Source organism: Plectropomus leopardus, chromosome 22 (genome assembly GCF_026936395.1).
Source record: "Plectropomus leopardus strain MGB_pleo_1.0 chromosome 22, ASM2693639v1, whole genome shotgun sequence".
Classification (NCBI taxonomy): domain Eukaryota; kingdom Metazoa; phylum Chordata; class Actinopteri; order Perciformes; family Serranidae; genus Plectropomus; species Plectropomus leopardus.
The window spans coordinates 16,755,500-16,782,802 of NC_142197.1; the positions used below are offsets into that span (position 1 = coordinate 16,755,500).

Sequence of the window (27,303 nt, forward strand, 5' to 3'; positions counted from 1 at the left end):
TTTCCCTGACAATAATTCAAATTATGTATGCGAGATGGTTAATGAAAACAGCTGCAGGCAATCTGTTTAACATTTTCTTATTTTAATTTGTATTATTTGTGTTTGGGGCTGAGTGGTTACCTCCAAGTGTCCCCCAAATACTACTGTTTCTCAAGAATAATCATAACAAGAATTTGCATAATCTCTGGTTCTTTGTGCCCTCACCAAATCATCATTTATCTGCAGCTTGTTTCATTCCTCCTTTAATTATAACTTCAGGCAGTAATATTATGTCCTGTGATTTACTCCAGCGCAGTCGACAGAGACAGACAGAGAGAGGTGAAAAGGGGTAAGAAACTCCCCCTGAAGACACAAATTAATGTGAACAATGCATTGATGGAAGGATCAATATTTAATGTTGGGCTGTACAGAGAGCAGCTGAGTGTTAATTGGCCTCAGAGGAGCAGAGCATTGACTCAAGGCTGACTCACACTGCCGTATGTGTCGTGTGTTGAACTTCTGCGCTTTTCTGTTGTGCTTTATACTATTTTAACAAGTGCTTTCAGATTACATAACACACCCCCACAATTCAATTCTCAACCTGATTAACTCAACATATTTTCTCTGCTGTCTTTACAGGGAAGTAATTAGTTCTCATGTTGGGATGTGATTGATTTGCATTAATGTCATAACATTGTCAGCTTGGAGATCAGCTATACACCTTGTCCTTACTGTAAACACATATATGACTCGCCCACAAGCTAATGATAAAATTAGTTCCATACTGTTGCAGGTAGCTAACTAAGATTGTTGGTTTATTGTATAACTTGATCTTCTTGATACTCAACTATAAGGTGAAGCCAGATTGTTTGAGAATGTCTCACTTTGTCTTGACTTGTCTTGTCTTTGTGATCTTCATCTAGCCCTGAAATATAACCCTTTGAAACCAGAGCAAATAGGTTTGATTTCTTTCAAAAACATGTAGAGAAGACAACAAGACCTGGCAAGAAAGTCCCTATAAAATAAGAAAAAAAAACAACAGCAAAAAACAAAAGAAAAATAACTCAAACAAATAAGAAAATGACTCAAAAACTGCTTATATGCATAAGGAAATAATAAGGAATACAAAAACTTTTTGGGGGATTTGCTTTTCTTGTTGGGTATCAGTGTGACACTGATTTAGCCTAAAGTCATTATTTGCAGGTCGATAAACAACTGGAGACAGCCAGGTCCAAAAACATCATATCTGCATATGAATGCAGGTAGGCTACATAAGGAGAAAGCCAATAAAAAGTGAAATTGTCACGATGGGCAGATTAGATTCCTGTCGGAAACGCTGGTACATTCCTGGTAGATTTCCCATTCATATTACCAGAATCTCATTTTTTGTAACACTGGGCCACTTGACAGGAAGTCAGATGGTCTATGAGTCATGAGGCCATTGTGTCAAACTGTCCACGCCCACAGAGCTGTTTGCTCATTTTTACATTAAAGGGAAGTATATGTTCCTGGAAAACACCTGCATGATAATCCTAAATTAGCTTTCATACATGTACACCAAGTCTCTGTCCTACCAGTTCCTCAGGATGTTTGCTGTATACAGGAATCGAGTAATACGCCTGGCGCATTGGCGCACAAACCAGATGATCAGGTTCCTCCAAAAATCAATAATGACTTCTCAGACAGAGAGTGTGTGCCGGGAGTTCCACTTTCACTTTAATTGTAGCATAATCTATGATGAGTTCGGATAATGTATCCCCCTCTAATCTGCTCAGTGAACACATTGATTGGTGATGTGTGTGGGCTTATACCGGATGCTCTTGTTTCACAGTTAAATCCGTCCGATAAATGTGATTTGTACAGCTGCAGGTGCTCCTTATGTACTGAGGGATTCAAATCAATACAAGTTTATTTCCACGTGAAATGGCCTGAGATGAGATTTAGCCCTCTCTCACTCTCTATCTTTCTCTCAATCAAGAAAATGTGTGTGCATGCATTTGTGTGCCACACTCCCCTTATTATTCGTACTAAAAAAATAAATATGAGAATTTGTCAAATATATAATGATGTACTCTACTCAGCTTTTGACCATCTTTTTAGCGTTGTTTTCCCATTTTTGTTTGGCCATTAGTTGGTGCATTAGAGACTCTTGCTGCGCATTTTTCTTGTTTTTATCTTTTGATGAAATCATGAAATAAATGTGAGCATCATTAGGAGCAGGAATGTTTTGTTTTCTCACATTTCACATGCTTCAACCGGCGGTATGAAAAACACATCTCATTTGCATTTCTTTGACAGCCATATGGAAGCAAACTCAAAGACAGAATTGGTGGGAGAAGAGATGGCTGAGGGACAGAAACAAAGCAAGAGATAAGGTGTGTTGGGAGGGGAAACAGGGAGAGACGGCCAAGAGTGGCAGTTAAAGACGTTTTTCTAAACGGCAATGAGGCTCAGGAGGACAGGGTCAATATTCACCACCCCGGCTCCTATCTCTGAGAGTCCACAGAGTGAATCCTCCGGCTAAAAATACCAGCGCTGCTGCTTTATGACCAGAACTGATGAGCCGTGATACTGCTGCTTGCTCTCTTAATGCAGCTACAGAAATCAACCTTGTCCCCTCTCAGTGGCTCTCAGTTATCAAGCAAAACAGATTGGGAAGAACAACATTTTTAATATGCCGGTAAAAGCGCCTCAGCATGAAATTAGAGGGCATTGCCTTTGAAGAAATTTCATTTACTGACTCAGTTTGAGTTTTTATGTTTCAACAAATACAGCAGCATGAAGAGATGGCAGAGGAGATTGAATACGGGTATGAGAATGAGAGATATAGCTTATGATGACAGCCATAGTGAGAGGATCAGGTGTGTGCTCTTGTATACATTTAACAGAGGGAAGCTCTCTACATTGAATTATCTGCTGAAGATCTCTCCATGTAAAGTGCAGGTCAGTATCAATTGTGTGGCGAGTGGCTGTTGAAGCAGGAGAGCTCTCCAGCTGAACCCTGTGTGCTAGAGGGTTAATGAGAACATCAGAAATCATAACTGGGATTTCAACACCAGAGTTAAAGGGAATATAGGTATGGCTGAGCAGCCTATTGCTCCAAAGTCCAGTTTCTCTGAAAATACACACTTCCTGCATTTGGTTTCAGTTTTCCAGCAACATATGAGCCACCAAACCCAATTCACTGACCTGCTTTTATTGCACCTTTTGTGCCACAAATGTGGGTGTTTTTAGCCAAAACATGAAACACCTAACCCCACATGCACCACAGCAAAGTTGACAAGTGCTAACCTTTTTTTTTTCTAAATATTTGGTTTTCAAACTGCATAGAGTGTATGTTTTTCGGAGAAACAATGGGTGATTGTTTTTGGGATAATTGTCTGTCAAAGAAATGGGCTTTCCATCCAGCAGGGCATTTTTCGGACTAATAGGGCTTTGGAGTTTTGGATCGTCGGAACAATGGGCTGTCCCCAACAGATCGAGGGATGACTTCGCTGAGCTGTTGTTACTTCACTTTGGCCAAGACACAATAATCTAGACTATTGCCATGAATTGCTATAAAAGTTTTTAAAAGCATTCTTGCATGCTATTTCAAACTATGTCAGACACCTGCAAAATGAATGACAATCCCAACAGCCTCAACTCTACTGCTCTTTACTTTGTTTGGCTCTAAGCATGCTAACACACTAAACTAGGATGGTGTACGTGGTTCACATTACTTGCAAAATTTTTGTGATGTTAGATGATAGGTAATGTTAGCTAAATCGTATGAATTGATGGAAAGTTCAAAAAAGCTACTAAATGGACAGATTATTTCCTCAGCTAAGACATGTTTGGAAACAGAATGTAATTATGCACCTGGATCTGGCCTACTTGTCTGGATCCTAGATACATATTTTGTTCATGAAACTGTTAGATGTATAGACGTAAATGCAGTGTCCTGCTATCTCAATTGAGATGACTGACACTCATAAATATTCTCATAACATATATTCAAGTAGAGGTCAAATTTATGCATAAAAAATCTTTTTTTATCTTTTTAAATCATAACTTCTTTAATATATCAAGAGAAATAGGATTTCTGCATAAAAGAGAAAAATACAGTGTTCATTAAAAACATTAATACACTGTAAACATACAAGTGTTAGTGGTGAATGCACTGTTTGGAGGTGTGTCTTTAATATAGATGCATGAGAACAATTGATCATGATAGAAATTGTTGTTGTGTGAAATCATTATGCAGCACTTTATTGGTGACAATAGACTTCATGTTTAATGCATGTACAGGGATTCAGTAGCTGAATTATGATTCATATTCTATTGTTACAGCAGGGACTTGATTTTTATACCTCTATTTAACGCTGAAAAACTCCTTGTGGAAACATCACAGAACCATGATTAATGGCTCAAATAAAGAGGACACCTGTGCCGGTTAAAGTATAAACATTTGTTTTTGTTTTATAGGGAAACCTCATAAAATATGGATGATTTAGCTCTTTCTTGGTTGGTGGTGCCACAGTCATGAGGTGATGATGTGATATTTGCTCACATAAATGGCTGCTCTCTTTCTGTCTGTACTCCCTCTGTATATGAGTGTGTGTGTCTGAATGTGTGTCCATTAATTTTTCCATCCACCCCACCGACTCATGCGGACACGAGGCGGTGCCATAGTGTTTGCCCAAAGGTGTCCTAATGGTTTTTGCCACCATGCCACAAGTCCAGCCCAGGATGTGTTGGTGCATGTGTGTGTATATGTGTGTCTTTGTAAGACAGCTATATTTAGAGATGTGGTTAGCTGGTAAGCACACTGAGTAATACTTAGATGAGTCATTTAAGGATCCCATGACCCTATGATCTAAACAAAATGCTTCCACACACACACTTATGTAGAAAAAAAAATAAAAGTAGTAGCACTTTGGGATACTTATTATTTGGTGATGTGATAATTGCATTTGCACACGTAATGATAGAAGAAGTTGTACCTTTGATGGTTTTTTTTTTGAGAAAGCCAATATTCTAACAAAAAATCCTTCTTCAGTTTTATTTCTAGAAAATGAAAAAATAAAAATCTGCATTCATTAGGACATACAGTGAAATAAAGAGAAGTGTGTTCTGTTTCTGTCAAATGCTCCACAAACACACCCGTGGAACGAACCAGTTCAACATACTGTAAGTCTTTTGGAAATACACATTCATGCACACAATGTCCTCATAATGTGACTCTCCTCCTTATCCTTCCTCATTCATCATGCTGTCATTCTGTTCTCTGCCAGCGGAGGATCTCCCTTCCAGTTAATTAAATCAGATGCTTATCCTCATAGCATGGAGAGAGAGAAGAGAGAGATAGACTTATTAGTGTTTCTATACAAGCACTAATAATAATAATACTAATGAATAATGATCTCAAAAAAAGATGTGGTAGAGGGACTGAATGTGCTGTACCATATATACTCTACTGTTCAGGTGCAAATACACAAACTGGATTACCAATCGCAGACAAAATGGGTAACTACTGTTTTTTGGTTATTTGTAGAGCGACACTGAAACTTGTCGTAAGGTCTTAAAGCAACCGAAAAACAATAGCTCAATGTGATGTCACTCATTGGTTCATGGACTCCTGTTTCTCGAGTTCAGCAATGTGGCCATCAACTTATCTGAAGTCTAAGGCAAATTGTCAAATTGTCACATATTACTGCATTGTAAGTGGACTTTAGCTTCTACAGATTACACTCCAGGTATCCTCCTGTGTCTGCTGTTGATGTCATGGGATGCCACAACCAATACCAGGATATCAATAAAAGCACATGGTTAGGATGAGGCAACAAAAGTGGGTGGTTAGATTGGAAATTAAACATCAGGCTCCTGGGTTAAAGTCCAGGGTTTGTTGGACTGATCCATCATCCCTCTTGCCCGCCCTACGGCAGCCTTCAAGATCCTCATAGTACGTCGACACCAACAGCGTTTCAACCAAACGTCAGTTTGCTCATGTTATCAACTGATGCCACCTGTCCATGTATTATACTGCCATACCAGGTCGACTGTATTATAACAGTACAAAAGTTTCTGTTGGGCTGGGTAACAAACTGATGCTGCTCACCTGTGACATACCACTGAGAAATGTGGCTACAGTAGCTTGTGCCAAAATCACAGACAAAACGAAAGTATTTGTCAACTTTGTTGACTCGAATGGGCTTGGAGAGTAAGAGGAGTGGCGGGTGGGTCAGACAAACTCCGAACTTTTAGGTTAAGCCCTAAAAATGCCTGATTCTACATTTTCCATGAATATGTAGCATCATTGGTTTATCAGTTCCTGCCAGGACACAAAAACATTTTCAAACTTCACACCTGCTATTTTTAACACAGGCTTTATGCTATAAATTAGTAACCTCCAAGGCAGTGCCAAAATAACCCCTATGACATCACCGGGGGGCCCCGACTGCTTAATTTCACCCCCAGGCTCCCTAACAGGCTAATCCGGCCATGAAAGAAGAAGCAAGGGGTGTTTCATGCCAACAACCCACATTGAATTGAACTGAATTAAACTGAACTGCTGTGAATGAGAGCAAGGGAAATGTGTCCCTGTGTACACACACTCTCACACACACGCACACACACACACAGGAAAGACTTTTCATGACAAATTTCTGCTATTTTCTCCATGATTGTATCATTGTCATTACTTCCACGCCAGTAAATCTGAAGCACTGGATTTTAAAAGAGCTGAGCAGAAGTCAACTGAACTGAAAAAGAGTGAGAGACAGAAAGAGGGGGAAGGAGATGTCAGAGAGGCATAAAGAAAAAGAGAGAAACACACAGTCAGAGGAGGAGAAAGAGAGAAGGAGAGGAGTGACATCACATCTCGCAGCCTCTCTCTCCCTCTCTCTGGCACCTTTGCTCCACTTCTCGCCGCGGAGGCACACACACACACACACACACACACACACTCACTCCCAGCTCCTCACTATCCTGCTCCGCCGCTCATAAAAAGGGGCTGGACCAGGCGGAAAACGGGGGGGAACAGGAAAAGCAAAACATTTTTTTTGACAGGATGAACAACACATTCCTAAACATGGCGTCGATAGGCGACTTCGACCCTCTCAACGCGTCTATTCCTGCCACCAAAGTTGAAATCACAGTGTCCTGCAGGTAAGGGAATGTGTCTGCTGCTTAACCTGCTTTTACTCTCACGGAAAAACACCGAGCCGTGGACGCAGCTGAAAGTCACCTGAGCTTCAACTCCGTCCAAGTTTGTGTGCACTTTAACTTAAGCGTATTTTATGGCGACTACAGCGCCGAGGATAGCGTGAAAAATATCACTTTTATGCGCTATTTATGGCGAGTAAACGTCAAATTGTGACTGTTACTGTAACGTGTGTACGATAGCGCTGGCTTAATTAGAAGTGGCGTCAGTTGTTCACTTTGAGTCCACTTCAACGCTGTCGAAACGAACTTATTAATCACGATAATATATGTTTAACACTAATTTAGAAAAAATAGTATGGAGTGTGTGAATTATATGTTAAAACTGTAACGTTAAAAACCTGGTAAAGTCAGCTCAAACTCACTCTAATGTATGTTAAGACGTAACACGGATGTTTACACTACGTACACTATTTGCTTTTTAAGCAACTAAAAATGATGTTTTAGGGACTGTTCGTTATTCATGAAAGAGGGGGTGGGGGTGCAAAATGGCGTAGGCATTTCCAATGTTTTTTTAAGCACTGGGGAGAGACATTCAGCTGTAAACGGTGGTATTTTTTATTTAATTTAACCTGCAATTTTGTTTGAAAAGCATGTTTTCTGTAAAAATCTCCCAAATCACAGCATTTATCACAGCTAGAAACTGTAAAATATGGTTGTTTATAGTGGAGGAAGTGTCATGCATTATCTCCCAGTCACTCAGGGAGGCGTGTCTGCTGCTTTACCTCACTGTACTTTCAAGGAAAAACACTGAGCTGTTGATATATCGAAAGTCAGCTGTGCTGGAACTCTGTCCAAGTTTGTGTTAAGTTTCAGTTTAGCGTCTTTTATAACGACTACAGCGCCGAGGCTAGCGTGAAAAATGACACTTTTATATGCTATTTGTGGCGCATAAGCTTTGTGTTAGAGGTGTGATGTCAGTTGGTCACTTTTAGTCCACTTCAAAATGTTTACAGTGATAGGCTACTGTTTTAGGGACAGTTTGTGATTTATGAGAGAGAAGGGTGTGGTGCAAATTGTTATTTTAAACCTCAGAACTCAGAGGGGGGTTTAAAAGCATGTTTTCTGTAAAAATCTCTGAAATCAAACAATTTGTCATGGCCACATATATATATATATAGACCCACCTCCTACTCTGATAAATAAAGCACAGTCCCTTATGGCTATTACAAACACACATTTGGAAAATACTGACACAAAAAGGCCATATGGAAAAATACAGTGGTAGAACAGTCCGATAAAGTATAAGCTGATTATTTCATATAAAAACACTGCGTTTGAGCTGTATTCCCACCGGTGTGTGTGCTAAGCGTTCAAGGGTGCTAATGACTTAGTACTAATTATTTCGGCATTGCATACTGTATCTGTGTTTTTGTTGTTGCTGTATTTGACAGCTGACAGTCTTGTTGCTGGCTTCTCACATGTCAAGATAAAGGCGTAATTTTGGCATATGGAAAGCATCAAAAAGGTGTTAAATCATTAAATGCAGTTGGCGTGGGAGTGAAAGAGTGTTAGAGAGACAGGGGAAAAGGCCTGTGTGTCTATCTAGCCCTCTCTGAAAGAGGTCTTTGTCATTCAGGGAGGATTTTCCTCTCTACATACACGCACAGTGAGAATGCAGAGAATGTGGTGTGTTTCTGGCTGACTGGTGACCCACAGTAGGCTACAGGCTGTACGCTTCACCGGTTAGACCAATTTCTGAGGAGCCCCCCTGTAAGGGAATCCAATTAAATGTGTCACTGGCATCAAATGAAATAGGTCATGCTACGTCTGTTGTCTTTTTTTATTGTCTTATTCCATGAAGAGTTGTTTAATACACATTTAAAGGTGCAGTATGTAGGATTTAAAGCTATATAAATGTCTTTCTTAGTGTTTTATCACCTGAAAATAAGAATCATTGTATTGTTGTTACCTTATGAATTGTTAATATAGGGAGCAGGTCCTTGACCACAGAGTCCACCATGCACAGCCATGTTTCTACAGCAGCCCAGACTGGACAAACTATACGCTGGCTTTGGAAATAGCTATTTGATTTTTGTGACAGCCACTATAGTTCGCAGCTGCTCTGTGATGAGCTAAGCAGTACAGGAAAAACACAGATTTTTTTATGCAACACTGCTTTAGTCAGTGTTTTTATCAGTTGAAATCCCCTGGTCAGTTTGTTTTGAAGAGGAAGAGACATTTGCAGATAATTTTGCTCTTTATTAGAAATCTCCTGAACAATGAACACTGAAGTAATCCTAACTGTGAGTTCCCGCTTAGCACAGAGGAATTTTCAGCTGGTTGCAATCTGCAATTTTCACCACTAGCTGTCACTAAATCCTACACACTGCTCCTGTAAAGCATTATTGTGATGAGTAACAAATGCAGAGAAAAAAAGAACACTTGACAGTCTTACACCCCTGAAGCTGCACTGTCAAAAAATAGGTTGCAATGCATGGGAGTTTGTGATAAGTGAACTTTCACGGCAGTGTGCCTGAATATTGATGATATGTTAATGTGTATTGCCCGCAGTCGTTCAAATGCTCTTGTAAGACTTTAAATGAATCTAGACAAACATGCTTCTTCCAGACAGACAGATACGCAGTTAATTGGAATGAAACTGAAAATGTCTTTGAATGTTGATGTTGTTGCTGTCTTAATTTCAAGGCAGTGTTTCCCTGCCATTGGTGCATTGTTGTGGTTGTGATTGGGTATTATTTTCCTTGAGCATGATGTCTTTAACAGTACTGTGATGATATTTTGAGACATTTTGTTATTGTGCTGTCATTCAAATTAACAAAGCCCTGCCAAATTTTATTGAGGCAGTATTAAAAGTGTTAAAAATTCTGCACATTAAGTGGAATTGACTTTTAATGTGCTGGATAAATCCATCCTTGCAATTTCCAGCAGCTGGTTGAATAACAGTGCTTTACAATTAAGTCATAAATCAAATGTCAGAATACTAATTTTAGTTAAGCATGTGTGCATGGGTGTATTTTGGCACTGTTTTCAAACTGTACGAATGGCATTTATTGCCCTGATGCTGGAATAATTAATAGATCAAACTTTAAGGTGATGTTCCTGCTGTACTAATTGTCTAAGCAGAGTGGACAGAAACTCTCCTATCCTGCCCGATTCCCTTAGATACTGTAGTTACTGTATTTCCAGAAGTACCATCTCCTTAGTAACAGAGAGCCAATGTCATCCTCCAGCAGAATATATGAACATGCTGTGCAGAGTTTGCTAATTTCTGAGTCACCCAGCTCCCCAGCCCCCAGGGGGGAATGTGTTTTGGTGGCTATCCTCCCACCTCCGACCTGAGGTGAAGCGGGGATGCCATGGTTATGGCATGGCGAGGTGTGTGTGTGTGTGCACTCATACATGTTTGCGTGAGCTTATTGCTTATATGTTGTGTGTTTGTGCATGTGTCAAGTGGCCACAAAGGGCAATATCACCATGGTTACTACTTTTTTAAAAGTTTCCCTCTGTGTGTGTAGGGGGGTGTTGGAGTGAGAAATGTAACTGAGGAGACAATGGCTTAAGTGAGAACAACATGAATGAATGTCCAGTATATCTTTTTGGATTATAATGTGTGCAGTAAGGCTGCAGTGATTGTTGCTGTGAGGATTTCACACGCATTTGTTTATTTGTGGAAACCTGCCACAATTGAAAAATCTGCTGCCACGTATTGCTTATATATTTTTGGAACTGGACCACCCATTAGGAGCGCTTTTGGAACATATATATATACTGTTCTGTTATTGACTGCACCATTCTCGTGGAGCGCAGAGTGTACTTTGGGCACAGATGGAACAGTAGAACCAATATTTGCAGTGAAAGTTAAATTGAATTGTTAATTGCACTGGTTTTTAAGTTTGCCATCAGTCACCTCTGCAGCAACTCCTTCTTTTATTCATTGATCTGATCAGCTCTGACCGGATTGACAGATCGATTCTCCAACCCACCGCTCAAACTCCTTTAAACTCCAAAAACACCTAGATTCTAATTTTGTGGGAAACACTGACTGTGGTTTATAATTGATCTTGGCTGAGAGCAAAAAGAAAAAAAAATCCAGTCTTAACAGATCAGGTCAGGCTTGCTTTGGCTTATTTGCGATGCATATCAGCATTCTTAAAGCGCTGAGTGTGCGTTCCGGTTAAAGCTGTTGACACCTGTTTCGGGGAATGGCTAGAACAGGCAATTTGCCAACAAATGACACACTTATGTTTTGCTTTCACTTTTGATTTGATATTTATACCTATTAAGCCTTTTTTAACACACTGAATGGCTTGTTTAGGGGAGACTTTGCTGATTTTCAGTCAGATTTGTATCAAAGCCGTGTGGGTAGTATGTGTAGATGAAATGTGGTAAACTTCCCTCCATCTAACCAGTGCCTAGATAACCACCCTTACGAAACACGTCGTGAAATATGTCATTGAACTACAGGCTGAACTTTTGTATTTTCATATTGCCCGTCACCCATGCTGCCGCCATGGACACAAAGAGTATAGAAGTGGCTCTAGACAAAGACCTCTCTCTCTCTCTCTCTTGAATATAAATCAAGATTATGTCGATGCACTACTTCTCTTCTAATATGTTTTCAGAAACATATTTTAATGCTTTTTTTCAGCTGTAATAGCGAGAGGTCATAGACCGGAAGTGGGTGCCATAATGCTTCCTGCGCAGTGAAAACGGAGGATGAAAAACCTGAGCATAGTTGCATGCAAACCTGAGTTGCATATTATTCGCCTGAAATGTTTTCAGAAACACGTTGCAGCTTACCATTTAAGTGCAACAGGAGATAATTTAACCAGCCAGCTGCCATTGTGTGACAGGAACCAGTTAGCATTACATCATCCACCAGAAGGAGAGTTTATTGCTCCTATGCGGCGCAGTGCATTCTGGTAGTTGACGGTTTTCTACCTTTTGAGCAAAAGCAAATGCTACAGTCCTTTTTTTCCCCCTTTTTTTCTCTAGTCATGTAGCACTAATTTCAAAGTATTTGCATCTTTGTATTCTATAGACAGCCTAGTTTTATGTGAGGACCCTCTTGATAGCTTTATACTAAAAAGTGGAAATTTTTCAAGTGAGGGAAAGAGAGAGAGAGAGAGAGAGAGGAAAGCAAGGGAAGAATAAGTAGGTTGAGAGACTTACTTTAATTTGAAGTAGCTCTCCTCAAGTAATTGTACAGTAAGCAATGACATGACTGCTGCGGAAATATTGATAGATCGTCTTAGCCTGCATCTCCGGCTAATTCAGATAATGCTCTGATGCCATGGGGATATGGAGTAAGAGCTTGGCTCAGACTCAGCAGTGAGCTTGAAACATTTTGCTGATCGATGGGAGAGCCCGTGGTATTAGCTGGGATCGATGCTCTGCCAGCTCTGCCTGCTGTGGCGAACAAAAGCGCACATGCCTAAATGTATGTTCACACAAAACTGTAAAGGTCTACATATATGAATGGCCGTACTCACAAGCCATTCCTCACCCACGCTGGAACAGTCACAGAAAATAAATTACTCCCTGATGCACTTACTGGGGGACTCAGCTGTGAATAGCCTGAAGTCCACATATTCCATTATGTCATTGATCAAACAGGCACACAGGCTGCTACCTGTTTTTTAGCAAACTCAAACACACTCACATATATACACAAAATCAATACTTCTCATATTTCAAATGACATGTCTAGAACATTTGTTGGAATTTTAAGAAAGTTTGTTTTCAGTGTCTCAAAGCAGTAGGGGGTAACTTGAACTTGAAACTGCTTTATTCTCTGTTTATACCTTCTTTTTTTAAAAAAATCACCTGGTCAGTTGATTTTAGAGAGGAAGAGACCTCTGCGGATATTTCAGCTTTTGGTAAAAACCAACTAAACAATGAACACTGAAGGAATTATAACCAGGAGAAGTTTCAGCTGGTGGCAATCTGCAATCCTCGCTGCTAGATGCCACTAAATCCCCCCTAAATCTTATAAAGTGCTCCTTTAAGTAGCTCTAAATTGCCTTTTCTGCCTAAGTTGATATTTAGGCCACCAAAAATGTATTTCAGGCCACCAAATTAAGGGGCTTAGTGGCCTTTGGGGCCAGTGCAGAAAAAATACTAGCATCTGTTCATGCTCTGTGCTGTGTTGTTTTCAGTCTGAAGTCGGAATGAAAGAGAATGTCAGCTGACATTTGTATCCAGAGTAAAATTACTCCATCTCTCTCAGACGAATGACCTTAGAGAGATAAAAACAGTCTGCTACTGTAACCTGTTTTATGGGTTGCTGTTAAAATACCACTTGCACACAAACAAGTTTGCCGCCCCAGACGAATGACCTGAGAGATAAAAAAGGGACTGTTTTTCTTAGTGGGATCGTAACAGTTTTTCCCCTACTGTCTTTCAGACTGTTTGACGTACCTGTCTCTGACTGGCTCTTTCTCTGTGTCTTGCCATGCATAACAGCACTGTCAGCAAACATCATAACTGTTGACAGTGACAACTCTCAGATTCTCCCTCCTCCCAAAAACAAAACCATAAACAATGGCTTTCCTGTATGCATTGTTGCCACAACACATTGGTTGTGGTGTAAATTAAAAATAGAGACATGCTTTTGTATGGTGGGCTATTTTGTGGGGTTTTTTCAACCTGCTATGACACATGATCTCATGTATGACCAGCTGAGTAAATGTCAAGTCACATTATTTTCTCATAAGAAGTAAAAACATATCGGTCTTAATCATCATACTCTACTGTATATCCAAACTACTTTTAAGTCAATGTGTATATACAAACGTCTCCCAACTGATTTCAACTAAGCCTGGTTTGGAAATATGAAAAGAGGCCAAATTTGAAAACGAGGTCATATTTGTACAGGCCTGAAGGCTGGAACACGCGACTGCTGTGATCTTAATGGATTCACTCAGAAAATGTGTCATCCTTTCAGCTTTAACCCACAAGTAGTCCTGTGGCTTTAGGTATTTCTTGTCATGCCAAATTTGAGTTAAAACACTCATTACATAAGAATTGTTCATGCTCATCTCTGGGGACAACTTGATGTTTTTCCTCATTGATTGTGTTGTTTGATGTGTGTACAGGACAAAGTCTACACTGTGCCCAGTAGAATGATTTTGAATCATATATCTACCAGTAAGCACAGCCTCAGGAAACCACAGGTGAGAGTTTACTCACCAGTGGAACCAATCTCAACTCTCATTCAGGAGCTTAATTACAGCAGAGTGAATGGAGGCCTCCCACACAGAGCACGAGGCAATCATATGCTCGTCATGGTGTTCAAGAGGAAGCTATTCTTCCTCCCCATGGAAAACCTTGCCTTTGTCTCATTTTGAACATGCTGATTTGGCAGCATGGTTGTCAGTGTACGTTGGAAGGCAAATACTGACAGTCTGAAACTGGAGAAAGACTCCCAGTGTGACGAAACACTGGCAGCATCTTGTTCCTTCTCCTCTATTTTACTAGTGATGTTGCTAGGTACGCACCCTGAGTCGCTGATACATTAAAAACTGAAAGGATGTCAATACGTTTTATGGACGCACCCTTTTGTTCTTGATAATGCAAAATTGTGGACAACTAATCCGTGTGGAATTCACTGAAGCAGTGGTGTCACATGACTTAACTTATTTTGAAACTATTTCTCATGACACACAAACCACTGAGATTGAGTCTTTTGTTTTGGATGTTATCATCAGACTGACAGTGATGCGTCGGTGTTTTTGTTCCAGTGCTCTGCACAGATGTGACATCTGCCCAGTTGCCCACCTACCCACTGTCATTCCCGGCTCTCTAGGTCTAGCTCACCAGCAGCATGGCCTAGAGGTCCCCATGGACCTCTGGGAGACAAAAACAATGTATTTTTAGGTTCATGCAATGTGTCTGATTTGAAGAATATGTTTATTACCACAGAAATTCCTGTTGTATATTCATCTAGATCATGATTTTGGCTTCCCTATAATGATGTTGTGTTTTACTTATAAAAAACTCTTCCTAAATTAACAGTGAGCCTCTGCTTTTTGGGATCCATTGTTTGGAATACTCTCACTAACATCTCCTTGTGTTGCTTTTCTGAATCCCTGTACATTTCCAGCATCAACGCATACCTTTTTCTCACCAAAATTAGTGTGTGCAGTGCACGCAGGTTTTTCAAACAAAGGTAAACCCACTAAAAAAGGCTATAGACTGCTTTCCCAATGAGCTGTGCACACGACACTGCAGCAGACTATTGTGCCTGTCTGTGTGTGTGTATGTGTGTGTGTCGCAGACAGGTTGGAGGTTAAGAGTCGACAGCAGCAGGGTTAGAGGTCTGTGAAAACTCAACAGTGGTTGCTTCTCTTTATATATCTCTTAATTATTACAGTAATTGCTGGCGGGGCGTTATAGCATCTTATAGCATTTTCCCCTCAACATTGCATGCCACTGTTTTCTCCTTGTGCTTAGTGCATAAATAGTTAATCATGAGACTAGCTGTTCGATGATATGCATGTTTAATGTTACAATACGGTGCACAGTTGTCTTAGTTATAATGTCAAAATGCTTTCATCATTGCTCCTATGCCTAGTTGCCACTCTGTCTGGATCGATTATGTATGTTTAACTTAAAACAATAAACATTATGTGTGTTTATGCAGATCAGTCATTTTTGCTGCATGGATCTGTGCAGATATTCATAGATAGCTGTTACATCACCCATCCAAAAAAAGTAAACTTTTAACATAAAATGGGGTCAACTGACATTTATATTTATTGTGTTTGTATATGTGCTGTTTTTTAAATTAAAAAGCAACAAAAAGTGAGATTACTCTTAACACTGAATGAATGCCAACATCCAAATTGAGTACTCATGCCCGTCCCTCCTACCAGTAGTTCTCCAGGATAATTAGTGAGATGAAGAAAATCGGCTTTGAAAACCCAGCTTTCTTCAACACTGGTTGTCTACTCAGGGAATGTTTTACACCTGTGATGCCAGTTTAATGCAATTAACTGTGCACAACGGCAAAGAACCAAGAGCACTCTGGGTTCAGACAATTTATACTAAGGGAAAAGTTCGGCATACTGCAGGCAAATACTTAAAGAAAAGGAAGTATGATGAGTTTATCTCTCAGGCAGTCACGCTGCCTCACAACCAGCAAAGTCTTTTAAGGACTCAAGCGCAAGCTAGTGTGCAAGCTAGGTGTGTATCTGTGTGTGTTTGTATTTCTGTGGCCTTATGTATTTGTTTGAAGTAAACACACTGTAGCCCATTTCGATAGTCTTTTGCTTATTTGTGACTTTCCCATGCTTCACGTTGTGCTTTTTGTGGTAATTCTAAATTACTGTGTTTGCCAAAGGAATTTGTTTTGATGGCAATCTTCCCTCTCTTAGAGCGCAGTTGTACTTCCTAAGAAAAACCAGCATGGTAGCTGTTATCAACACAGACAAGTCTGCTTAAGCCAGTGCTCAAAATAGGGCTTAGTCCACCATGGATTTTTAAGGTTGATATAATACCAATAATGTTTGTAGTTAAGGATTTCTAATGTCCTTCTGATATTAAACTTAATTTGTGATAATGATCCATAAAAAAAGTTTGTATATATATCAAGAGAAAGACAAAATAATCAGCATGCACTGTAATCAGTGTAACGTTTTAATATTATCAATGAAAAAACAATAGTACACCACCGTGAGCATTGAGATGTGGCTGCTGGATACAAAAAGAGATATAATGTGTAATCCGCCCTGACCTTTAACAACATGGGCTCTTGAGTTAGGTCAAGTGTCACTTCTTTCTAGTTTAGCAACTAACAGTAATTTGCAATATTGATTAATCTGCCCATTATTTTCTCTATTAATCATTTTGTCTATAAAATGTCAGAAAATAGTGAAACATGCAGTGTATAATTTCGCTGTAGCCCAAGGTGACGTCTTCAAATGGCATGTTTTATCTGATCAACAGTCCAGATATTCAAAGCTATTCAGTTTATTGTCTTGTACTGTATGGCAAAGAAAAGCATCAAATTATCACATTTAAAGGGGCTCTTTACAAAATTCAGAGCATATAAGTTTAGAAGAGCTAACAGTGCACACCAGGGGTTAACTGTAGGTTGGGCACTTGATCAACTAATTGGTTAATTGACTAATCACGGCTGTTCCACCTTTTGCAAATTCAGATGCAACAGGAGAAAGCCTAGGCTTAAACATAGACATATCTTGTAATGTTTTCATTAATGTAATGCAGGGTGGAATTAATTGAAGTTGTGTTAGACAATGCTTTTGTTAAGGCCTTTTGCTTTGTGTCGAGTCTCAGCAAACACTATTCAAATCTTGATTGAGTGAAGCTGTGGTAAACAGACTGTGGACCATTGAACGGTTGCCAACGTTGTAAAAACATTACAGTGTCTAACTCGTTCTGAAGACCAAAAGTCTTTCCGTTAATCAAGTTTAATTGATTGATAGATTTTCTCGCTGACTGCAATACATTTTAGCATTCTCTATATTGGCTTCAGAGTAAAGTTCATCATTGTTAAAGTAAGTTAGACAGAGCAGAAATAACTACATAAAGATAACAGACTTCCAGTTTGCAAACAGTGATTTGGTTTCTCACCCTGGGAAGCAGATAGAGGGAAGACACTTCAGGTTTTTGGGCCACAGCCAAGAAAAGGCTTAAAAGTAGGTTGGGTAAATGTAGGTTGTGTAAGGCTGGATCTCACAAAAACAGATGCAGACTTTGGACTGTTGAGCCTAGATTAAAGGGAAAAGCTTGAAATTTCAGATCTGATTTGGACTTCAGGCCATCACTGTAATTATGAATACATTCTTAGTCATCTTGGAAAATAATCCCTCAGAAAGGATTATAGATGCTGAGATTTGAAGTGACATGTTTCCATGTGGTGTTGTGTTTCTTAGAAATGCTATCGTTTAACATCGAGCCACATGAGTCACTGCTTGCGGCAAAGTATTTAGTGTCAAAGCATTTTTTGAAGCGATAAAGTAAAGATGACGTAGTTCCTCCCCTGAAGATGTGACTCTCCCTCTGGGTCACATGCTCTAGATTGTATCCGGCGGCCGATTTGGACTTCACACCATTGACTGTATTGATTCACATTTCAAAACACACTATCGCCATTCTTCTTGTAACAACATAAAAATCTTTAACCACACAGCCATACATTTTGCTCCGAGCGTTTGAAGCAAACCACTTAGCCTACAAAAACCACCCTTTAACATCACGAGTCAGGCACGACCCACTATCTGTTATCTATTTTCAGGTCGCTCACTCCCACTCCTTCATGGGAAGTGATTATGTTGACCTTTCTGGCCCCATAGAACTCACAAAATGGCTCTCTTGTTGAAGACGCTGTTGACAGCCACCACTTTGAAGGGAAGACGGGGATGCCTGCTGAGTGCCGGTTCAATGCCAGCCAAAAGCACAAAAGGATGTGTGCGTGATGACACGGAGGCCGCTAACTTTCCTATTTGTTTACATGTGGTTTTGAGCAGCAGGGAGCACAAATGATTTTGGATGAGAACACAGTGGTGCTGGCAATCAGTGAGACAAAGCTATATTGAAGAAAGCCTTTTTGAGCTGCCACAAATTGATGCCATTGTCTTGACTGTCTTACAGTACCTCTCCTTCTGAGTGAGGCAGAGTGTGTTTCCGGCTACTTTTAGAGTGTGTTTGTGTACGTGCGTAACAGATTTTGTGTGTGCGTTTTCTGTAATTAAGTTTAGCTTTTTTCAAGTCAAGATTTATGCACTCAGAGGAAATTACTATCGACTTCTTTCTTTCTATTATTCCATCACCATGGGGGGCTTTTCTACATAGGTCACCAGGATGTGTGTGTGTGTGTGTGTGTGTGTGTGTGTGTGTGTGTGTGTGTGTGTGTGTGTGTGTGTGTGTGTGTGTGTGTGTGTGTGTGTAAGATTGCTCTATATACCACACACATTTTGAGAACACACAAACCACCCAGTGATACAGTGCCTCCGCTCCATACATCAAGCTGTATAGCTGCCTTGAACAAATGGATTGATAAAAATCTGACGAAGAGGAAGAGCGAGTCATTGAAAAAGGTTAAGGCCTATACACACACACACACTCCAGGTGTGTACCACTCTATTACCACATGCAGAAGCAATAAGTGGAGGGGTAATAGGTGTACACGCTGACCTTACTCTCAAGGTTAGACAGCTGTGGTGTTATTTTAAAATGCAGGTGATAAAACATGGACTCAAGGACACACACACACACACACACACACACACATACATTCCTTTCACATTAGCAACCTAAAGGCAAGCCAACCTGAGTCAAAAATGGATTGTTGCAAATAACAGTCCCTACAGGATTTTGTGAGCTGCTTTTCTGGTTGGTATGGCCTTAATTGCCTGATTTCACAGCAGCTTTTGTAAAAAAATTGCATTGCATGTTGCAATATTTTTAGGTGAGTTACCTGAACAAACTATATTTCGTTGAGTGTCCACAGTGAAACACTTTGCTCCATAGACAGCAAAACTACTACTCTCTACACATTTTACTCTCTTACACTGAGCTGAAAGGAAAAAAAGTGCCTATAGGTCTGGTAATAACTGCTGTAAATAACATAAATAATTATACTGTTGTTTATAGCATGTGATTTTTCACTGCGGACACACATACAGCAAAGAGTTGGAAAGTTGATGATGGCTGTCGTTGTTTTGCTGTACAAGAGCTGTAAGCTTTGCAAATAAAATACCTGTGTGATTAGTGTTGCAGCAATATATCGGTTTTAAGGTATACCCTGATATGAAAGTTTGCAATTATCATGTTGTGCATATTTGCTTATATACAGTATTGAAAAAAATGCAACTTGATGGAGAATCTCAGCTTTATTTTAGTTATTTTCAAAAAGGAGACTATTTACACATACTTCCCAAAAAAAAATGGTGTCAAGTCTTAATTATAGCAATAAAACATTTGTTCAACCATCAAGACAATTATCATACTGTAAAAATGTCATACTGTTGCAACCCTTTGTGTACACATAAAACAAACAATTGGACTGAGCTCTCTATATCTTAATAAAGCCAGTCCAGATTAGTTAAAAAATGCCTCCATCAGCCCTGCTACTGATCTCTGAGATCGGATCGGGACATCCCCAGGTTACGTAGAATACCATCACTGCTGTGTAGTCATGTAGATTTTCTATAAAGTTTCCAGTGTAAAACACAATTTTGTCAAGCAGACTTTCCTCTATGATTTTTTTCTTCTTCTGAGAATATTCCATGGGAATAATTGAGCACTGAGACCTGCTGACCTCAGGGTCAAACAGGCGTTAAAAGCTCTGCTCAATGGGCCATCAGAGAACGTGCTGAAGTGCTAATTGCGAATGAATTCATCAATAACCACCAAGATGTAGAGCAGGAAGCCCCCAGGAGCAATTTAGCTGAAGGACTGCATATGGGTTGAAACATACGTAATGCACACACACAGTAGGTGCACACATGTGATTAAAAGTATTTCAACACTCACGCATGCACACACAATCAGTGAGAGATATTTGTGCTGCGGTGCCTCCCGTCAGTCAGACAGCTGATGACATTTTCAGCACAGGCTACACACACACATAAAATACGATCACATTTGATGCTCTGACATTTTATTTTCACTCTGATGTAGATTGCCTCCCGCGGGACATAAAGCCATAATAAAACAAATCAAAACATCTAGAAATTCTACCAGCCCAATTTGATTTTTTGACATTTTGGGTGTGATATCTGGATAGAAACAGGCAATGTCTGATTAGTATTTTTTCTGCTGCTTCACAAAAAAAAAGCCGCAGCGCTACAGATCTTAACAGCTCTCTAATTGTCAGCGCAACACAGATTTAAGCTATTTGACAAGTAAGATTACTTGACATACAGTAAATCACCCTCACAGCCCTATTTAGAGCCAGAGAGCGACAGAAACAGAGCAGGGAGAGAGAAACTGCCTGGCCTAATGAAGTCATCTCCATCCCGGTCACATAGCACAGAGGCTGTTTGAATTCCTCCAGGGATGCTGCCTCCCTCGCTGTCTGCCTCCCCCTCTCTAGAAGCCCCTGGCCTCAGCGCGCACATCCAAGCATGTCTGGGTATTTCTCTCACATGTTCAAAAGCGCACAATATCCTGTTGAAAATGTAGAAAAAGCCACACATGTAACAGAGAAAAAGGGAGATACAAAGGTTGTGCGAGGGGTGTCAGAAAGGAATACCTCCCTCCCTTTTCCTCTTGCCCTGGTGTCACCTATGGTAACTGTGGGTAGCCAGACACTTACACAAACAATCACACATGCTGCCCGTTATGCTGTGCCACAACTTTTCTTACAGACAGACGTGCAGACACAATCACAAACCACCCGCACACACATAACGCACCTCACAAAGATTTTTTATGCATGTGCACGGCTACTGAGCACACAATTTGGCTGCTTGACAGATGCTGAACATGTCCCATTTACTGTGTGCTGACACTTACATTGTAGTATAAGAATGACTGAGCATGAAATATCAGACAAATTACATCTTTTTGTCATTATCTCACCCTCAGTTTTTGTCATTCGTATGTAAAGCAGCTGAGACGTTCTGTCTGCGCTGAGTAGTTGCAGGCATACGAAGCGCAGTGACATGTGTGGATGGTGGAAACTATAGGCGGGCTGGACTAAACTGCACTGAAAGCAGTGACAAAGGCGATTAAGGTAAAATGCCTCTAGCACAGATGTGTGGCTGTGTGTTGTCTCTGACTGATGTGTATTTCGTTGCACATGTCTGTGTGTAAATGGATAGTGGCATGGCATATTTCAGTGTGTGTATGTGTGTGTGCGCTGAGATGTTCTCTTGGCTCTCCCAGCCCTTGTCAAGAAGAATTAGGGCAGCTCTCTTAGAGAAGCGGAGAGAGAATACAAGCTGCTGATGCTTCCCTTCAGTGTGTGTGTGTGTGTGTGTGTGTGTGTGTGTGTGTGTTAGAAAGAGAGAGAGATTGGGGGTATTGTGGAGGCATGTGCTTTCCCTAATGTTCTGTAATAAATGGCCATCAGTAGTAAATTTAAATGGATCAGCAAAGAATGCAGATGGAAAGAATTGATGGAGAGGCAATAGAGAAATAACACAAAAGAGAGGAAGAGACGCAGGTACCTGTAGCACTGTGCTCAGCGACCTGTTGAGAACATCTGAGCATGCCCAGTTCTCTCCTCTCGCTCCACATGTTTCCAAGAATATTCCTGGTCTGTTGCTAAGCACGTCTACACACACACCCAGAGAAGAGTCTTCCGCTGGTGGATGTGATACCCAAAAGTGAAAGGCCAAGAGAATTGGACCTCTATCTAAATGTAAATGCACACCAATACAGTATGGGTCTGATAGAAACAGCACATTTCAACTAGAAAACACTTGAATTAAAGCTTAAAATGTGACATAAAAATGATATGACATCTAGAATTTTTACGATATCATCAGTGTAAAAGATATAATTATTGCATAATTTCTCTTTTTTTAAACCTAGCATATGATGTGGGCCCTTAGAGTCTTTGCATAATATATGAGGTGTGTTAGATCTTCGTAACAAGCACCATTTAACAGTGTTGTTGGTATTAACATTTAATGAGTGGACTCCTAGTGAGGTGAAAGGGTTTCTTGTACCGCCGAGCCCCCTTAGTGTCAGTGCTCCAGTTTGCAGCTTTTTGCAGCTTTTAGCTACTTTCAGCTCACTGTGGTTTTGTGGTTTGGCAGGTCGTCCTCAGAGAGGAAAACACTTTCTCAGGGTTGCCTTGTTCTTTTTCTACTGTGAAATGAGTCATATTTATATTTTGAAAATTCTTGTTTTGGGATGTTTTGTTGTGTGCTTTAGGAGAAACCCCCTAAGGAGAAATTAAGGGCAAAAATTGAGATAATTGTTAAACAGGCACAGAGGCTAAATAGCACATGGAACCTATACGATTGGTAAAACTGGGAGGTAGGGGAATGAAACAGAAGTGTCTTGTGTAATGACCGAGTGTTTGCTCTGTATTCCATCTCTACTGCGAGGCTGAGATTGGACCTTGGAAGTCCATGTATATAATATATAATATAAACATGTAATGAATCAGGCTGCTTTTCAAAGGTAAAGGTCTTAACCAGTGTTATTATATGAGCCAGATCACAGTGTCAGGGTGGAAAGAGAACAGAGTCAGGTGTAAACAGAAAAAGACTGACACAGTAGCCATACACAATGCTTCCTGAAATAAAACAAGTTAATACAGTAACAGTAATGTCTGCAAAGAAAATATTTTTCAGAAAAAAAAGTGACAAAATAATTTAGATAGTAAGATCTGATAGCTTTTCTGTAATAATTTAAACTTTTTAAATCCTAACTTTTCAACTGTCCCCCCCTAGCATTATAAGTGGTGTTATTGCTGTTGCCGCTGTCTGTGAGAAAACCGCTGTCTGTGAGACAATCGCTGTCTGTGAGACAGCCGCTGTCACTGTCTGTTCTCCTCAGAGCTTACTAACAGTTTTCACAATCATTTTGGCTGTTCCACCATATGCCATTTCCACTACTGGCGATAGTAACTTCAGAAAACTTGCCTCAGTCCTTTTTCACAGAGAATCCTCATGATGCGGCATTTGCTTTTTGTTTTTTTACACAGAACTAACAGCTGCAGCATCCTGCAGCTCCGATTTGAAATTTTAGACCGTATGGCAGTGTCCTGGAGGCATCAGAGGCGTGAAGCAGGTGATGTTTTATAGAACAGCACCCACCTCTGAAGTGACATATACATGTCTGCAGTGCTTGCTAAACAATAAAAATGGCCCAACAGGTCAGTAACAAGTGTTTTCTGTCACTGTTCTATGGCAACTGATCTTCGGTCACTCACATAACATGTCGCAAAACCTTACACCTGTCCCATCCATGGCCCCATTTTGTTGGCTGTTCTTTTAATACTGACTCTGTTGCCAGCCAAACAACAAGACAACTCTGTCCCATTCACCCGTCGTGCCTTTTACGTAGAGCGTCATGGCTCCTGCCTTGAACAGGCAGTGTAGAAAGGGTCATTGATTCTCGCTGTTCTGGTTCTGCAATGGTTTCTGCACATTCTTCGTACAATAAATTGAGCCTTAATTTTCTTTGTACTCAATTGCAGACAGAAATGCATTGTGAAAGCCAGGCTTATAGGGAGCCAGTCTAAATGCTGATGGAGTCCTTATTTAATAGCTATTATATTATGGAATAGTCATCTACTTTACAAGAAGTTAAGCAAGAAAAAAGTCAATTTCCACATCGGAGCAGTTCTCAGCCCTACATTAGTATATGACCACTGCTATTTGATACTGCAGCAGGTGGAATCCTGATGCCGTTGCTGTTTGATGTCATAAATGTAACGTTTTTTGAGTAAAATCCTACCTTGAATGTACAACTCAGTGACTTTATCTTTAACTATTTGCTGAAGTCCTTATGACTTCCCTCAGCTGGCAAGTCTTGTTCAGACTACTTCAGACTACCTTTGCTGGGTATTGAATTAGGGTACATACAGGATCAAGAAATTCAATTTCTAGCTATATTTTGATGTCCACAGACCACTGACTGTCTGCTTTGTCACACAGATTATTTTCCATTCTTGGCTTTAAATCTTTGAAAGTGTTAATTGATTTTCTGAGAAGAGCTGCAGCTCTCCTATTCATAGCAGCCGCAGCAGGTTTGTTTGTTCACTAACTAGTGGTGATGGGAGCTTTTTATCACATAAAACCTGAGATGCAACATCAATAATGTTTCCACAAGGTCTCTGCAGTTTTATTTTCCTCTAATCTGTCTCTTGGATTGAAATGTGCTACTTCAAAGAGATATAGATGCTTAAAATAAGTATGTTATTGAAAAGTAATTCACTAACAATACACTAAATATTTCCAGTAAATTGTGTGGGGAATCGCAAGAGTTGAATTGCATCCCTCTCAGCATGACGTTCGCCTTCTTTCTTTTGCTGGTGTTTGCAGTCACACATAGACTCTAATTTCAGATTAGTCACCATAGCAAAAATAGTGTGCTTGTTTTTCCACCCGGCGTTATCTTGAGCATTGCTGCTTCTTCCCCTACGTGTGCTCTTTATCTTGTTCATTGTGTAGTAGCCATGGTTTATTAGATCTGGGTAACCTATCATAAAGCAGTATTTAAGCAATAGTTAATGTGTATGTGTGACGTGGTGGACATCTGGGGTAGTTGAACTGGAAAATCACTAGACCATACACTGGTTGCTTCATGTGGTTCTCTGCTTGTGTCTACATGTGTGTAAATGTCTCTAGTTCTGTGAGGTGGTTTAGTCTCCATAGAGCCTATTCAGGTCACGGTCAAACTGAGGGGGAGAGAGGGAGAGTTAGGAGAGGCAGAAGAAGATGTCAAACAGAAGACAGAGCAGGAATAATTCTCCCGGCTCTCACTGAGAAAACCCCTTCCCCCCTGAGAAGAGGACAGAACAGGAGACAAGCAGACTTAGAAATAAAGAATACAGTAATATTAAAGAGGGTAACGATGTAAAAGCAGCAAAAAATAACTCAAGGTGTGTACAGCAAGTTCCAAGTATCAAACCACTGTAGCAGGACCAAATGATGGGAAATACCAGAGTGATGCATATCTGTGCCATAAATAATACCAGATAAAATCTTTGGATGAAAACCAGCCATGAGAATAAATGTCAGTTGATGGCACAGATCAGGATAACTTGTTTCATTATAATGATGAAGTGTCCTTTAAGGGGCTCTTCTTCTGTATACAATGTGTAGCAGCCAGAATGAAGCTGAATTTATGAAGCCATTACCCAAGAACTACTAAATGAAATATATCAGAGATAAATTGTTGTAATGGCATTGGCATGCATCCAAAAGTATTCTTATACAATCTATAGGTCATTTCAGGTAACTATTACACTTTTGCCAAGCATTCCCAAAACAAGCAATTTGGTGTTGTCACATCACCTCACTAATGTAGGTTGCCCAAAAAACAATGTATAGACTCATGCAAAACTAATCTCTCTCAACACTGACACTCTGCCTGTATTTACTTATTTTGCTATGTTTGGGATGTGTTTGGATGCAGCGTGCAGGTGAAGTTGTGACTTAACATCCAAGAGACAGCTATGAAAATCATGGACACAGCAGTGAAAAACATAAATAGATGAAAAATGAAGTGGATAAAGCTGACTTTCGCTTTTGCCAAACAGCAACCAACAATCCCTGCGTAGCATACCATTAAAGCTAATTAATTACAAAACTGAATGTAAATACTGGAGTGATACATAAAGTACACTCTGCACAAAGAAAATTCTGATCTTTTGCTTTGGTAAAAGTACAGTGGTCGTAAATCTGAGGGGTTGTGGGATGAGCAGGAAAGAAGAAAAAATGTTAATTGTGGACTATTTGTTTTTTTTCTTTTTCTAAGCTTTACTTTTTTGTGAAATGTTGGATAATTTGCCAGCTTTTGGCCTCAGTTATTTAAATGAAGCCATTTTAGAGGTTTAGAGGGCAAATCACTCTTTAGTGAAACTGCTGGCAGTTCACAGACATCTAAAAGGCGAAAAGAGGGCACGACTAGACGCTGCTTTGTTCTCAGAGGTCACAAGCTAAACAGGTTGGAAACCACTGGTCTCATATTTAATATTAATCTGAAAAGGCTGCAAAATGAAGTGGAGCTAAAGTATTTATTTCTGAGATGTAGATGTGGAGAATAAGTGTAAACCTGTAGAAAATAGATATCCTGTAAGGAACTTAAATTTCTACTTAAACACAGAAATTGTTCCCAGGAAAACAAACGTAACTACAGAGTAAGGAGTAGGAGAGAAGGAGTAAGAGAGTAAGGAGTACAGTGTAATAAATGAATGTTGACATTAAATATGAGAGAAGGATGTCTTCACTTATTTAATAAGAGCTTTGCAGGCCGTCCTTTACAATAATGACTATTTATAATAGCTGCAGCAACAGGCCTTGGCCCGCCCACTTATATGTCCTACACTTTTATTTTCTTAACTTTTATTTTTTCAGTTATTGAAAATAACATTTAAATACACACAAAAAATGGTTCCTTTTTACTGCTATTGTGCGAAATCTGGACCAATCACAACAGTTAATTTTACGTTGGCCCAGGCCTGTATGTCATGACACCACGCTATGGAGGTTGTACAGTTGCCTGGTT

At 40.0% G+C, this 27,303-nt stretch overlaps 1 protein-coding gene across 1 annotated transcript in view; it reads left to right on the forward strand.

Moving 5' to 3' along the window:
* The first annotated feature begins 6,876 nt into the window (after positions 1-6,876).
* LOC121961191 (copine-8) overlaps positions 6,877-27,303 on the forward strand; it is a 104,359-nt gene continuing 83,932 nt past the window's right edge. Inside the window, exon 1 of the mRNA XM_042511078.2 lies at positions 6,877-7,125. Within this exon, the coding sequence (XP_042367012.1) occupies positions 7,028-7,125 (98 nt within the window). The 5' untranslated portion in view covers positions 6,877-7,027. The remainder of the gene's footprint in view (positions 7,126-27,303) is intronic.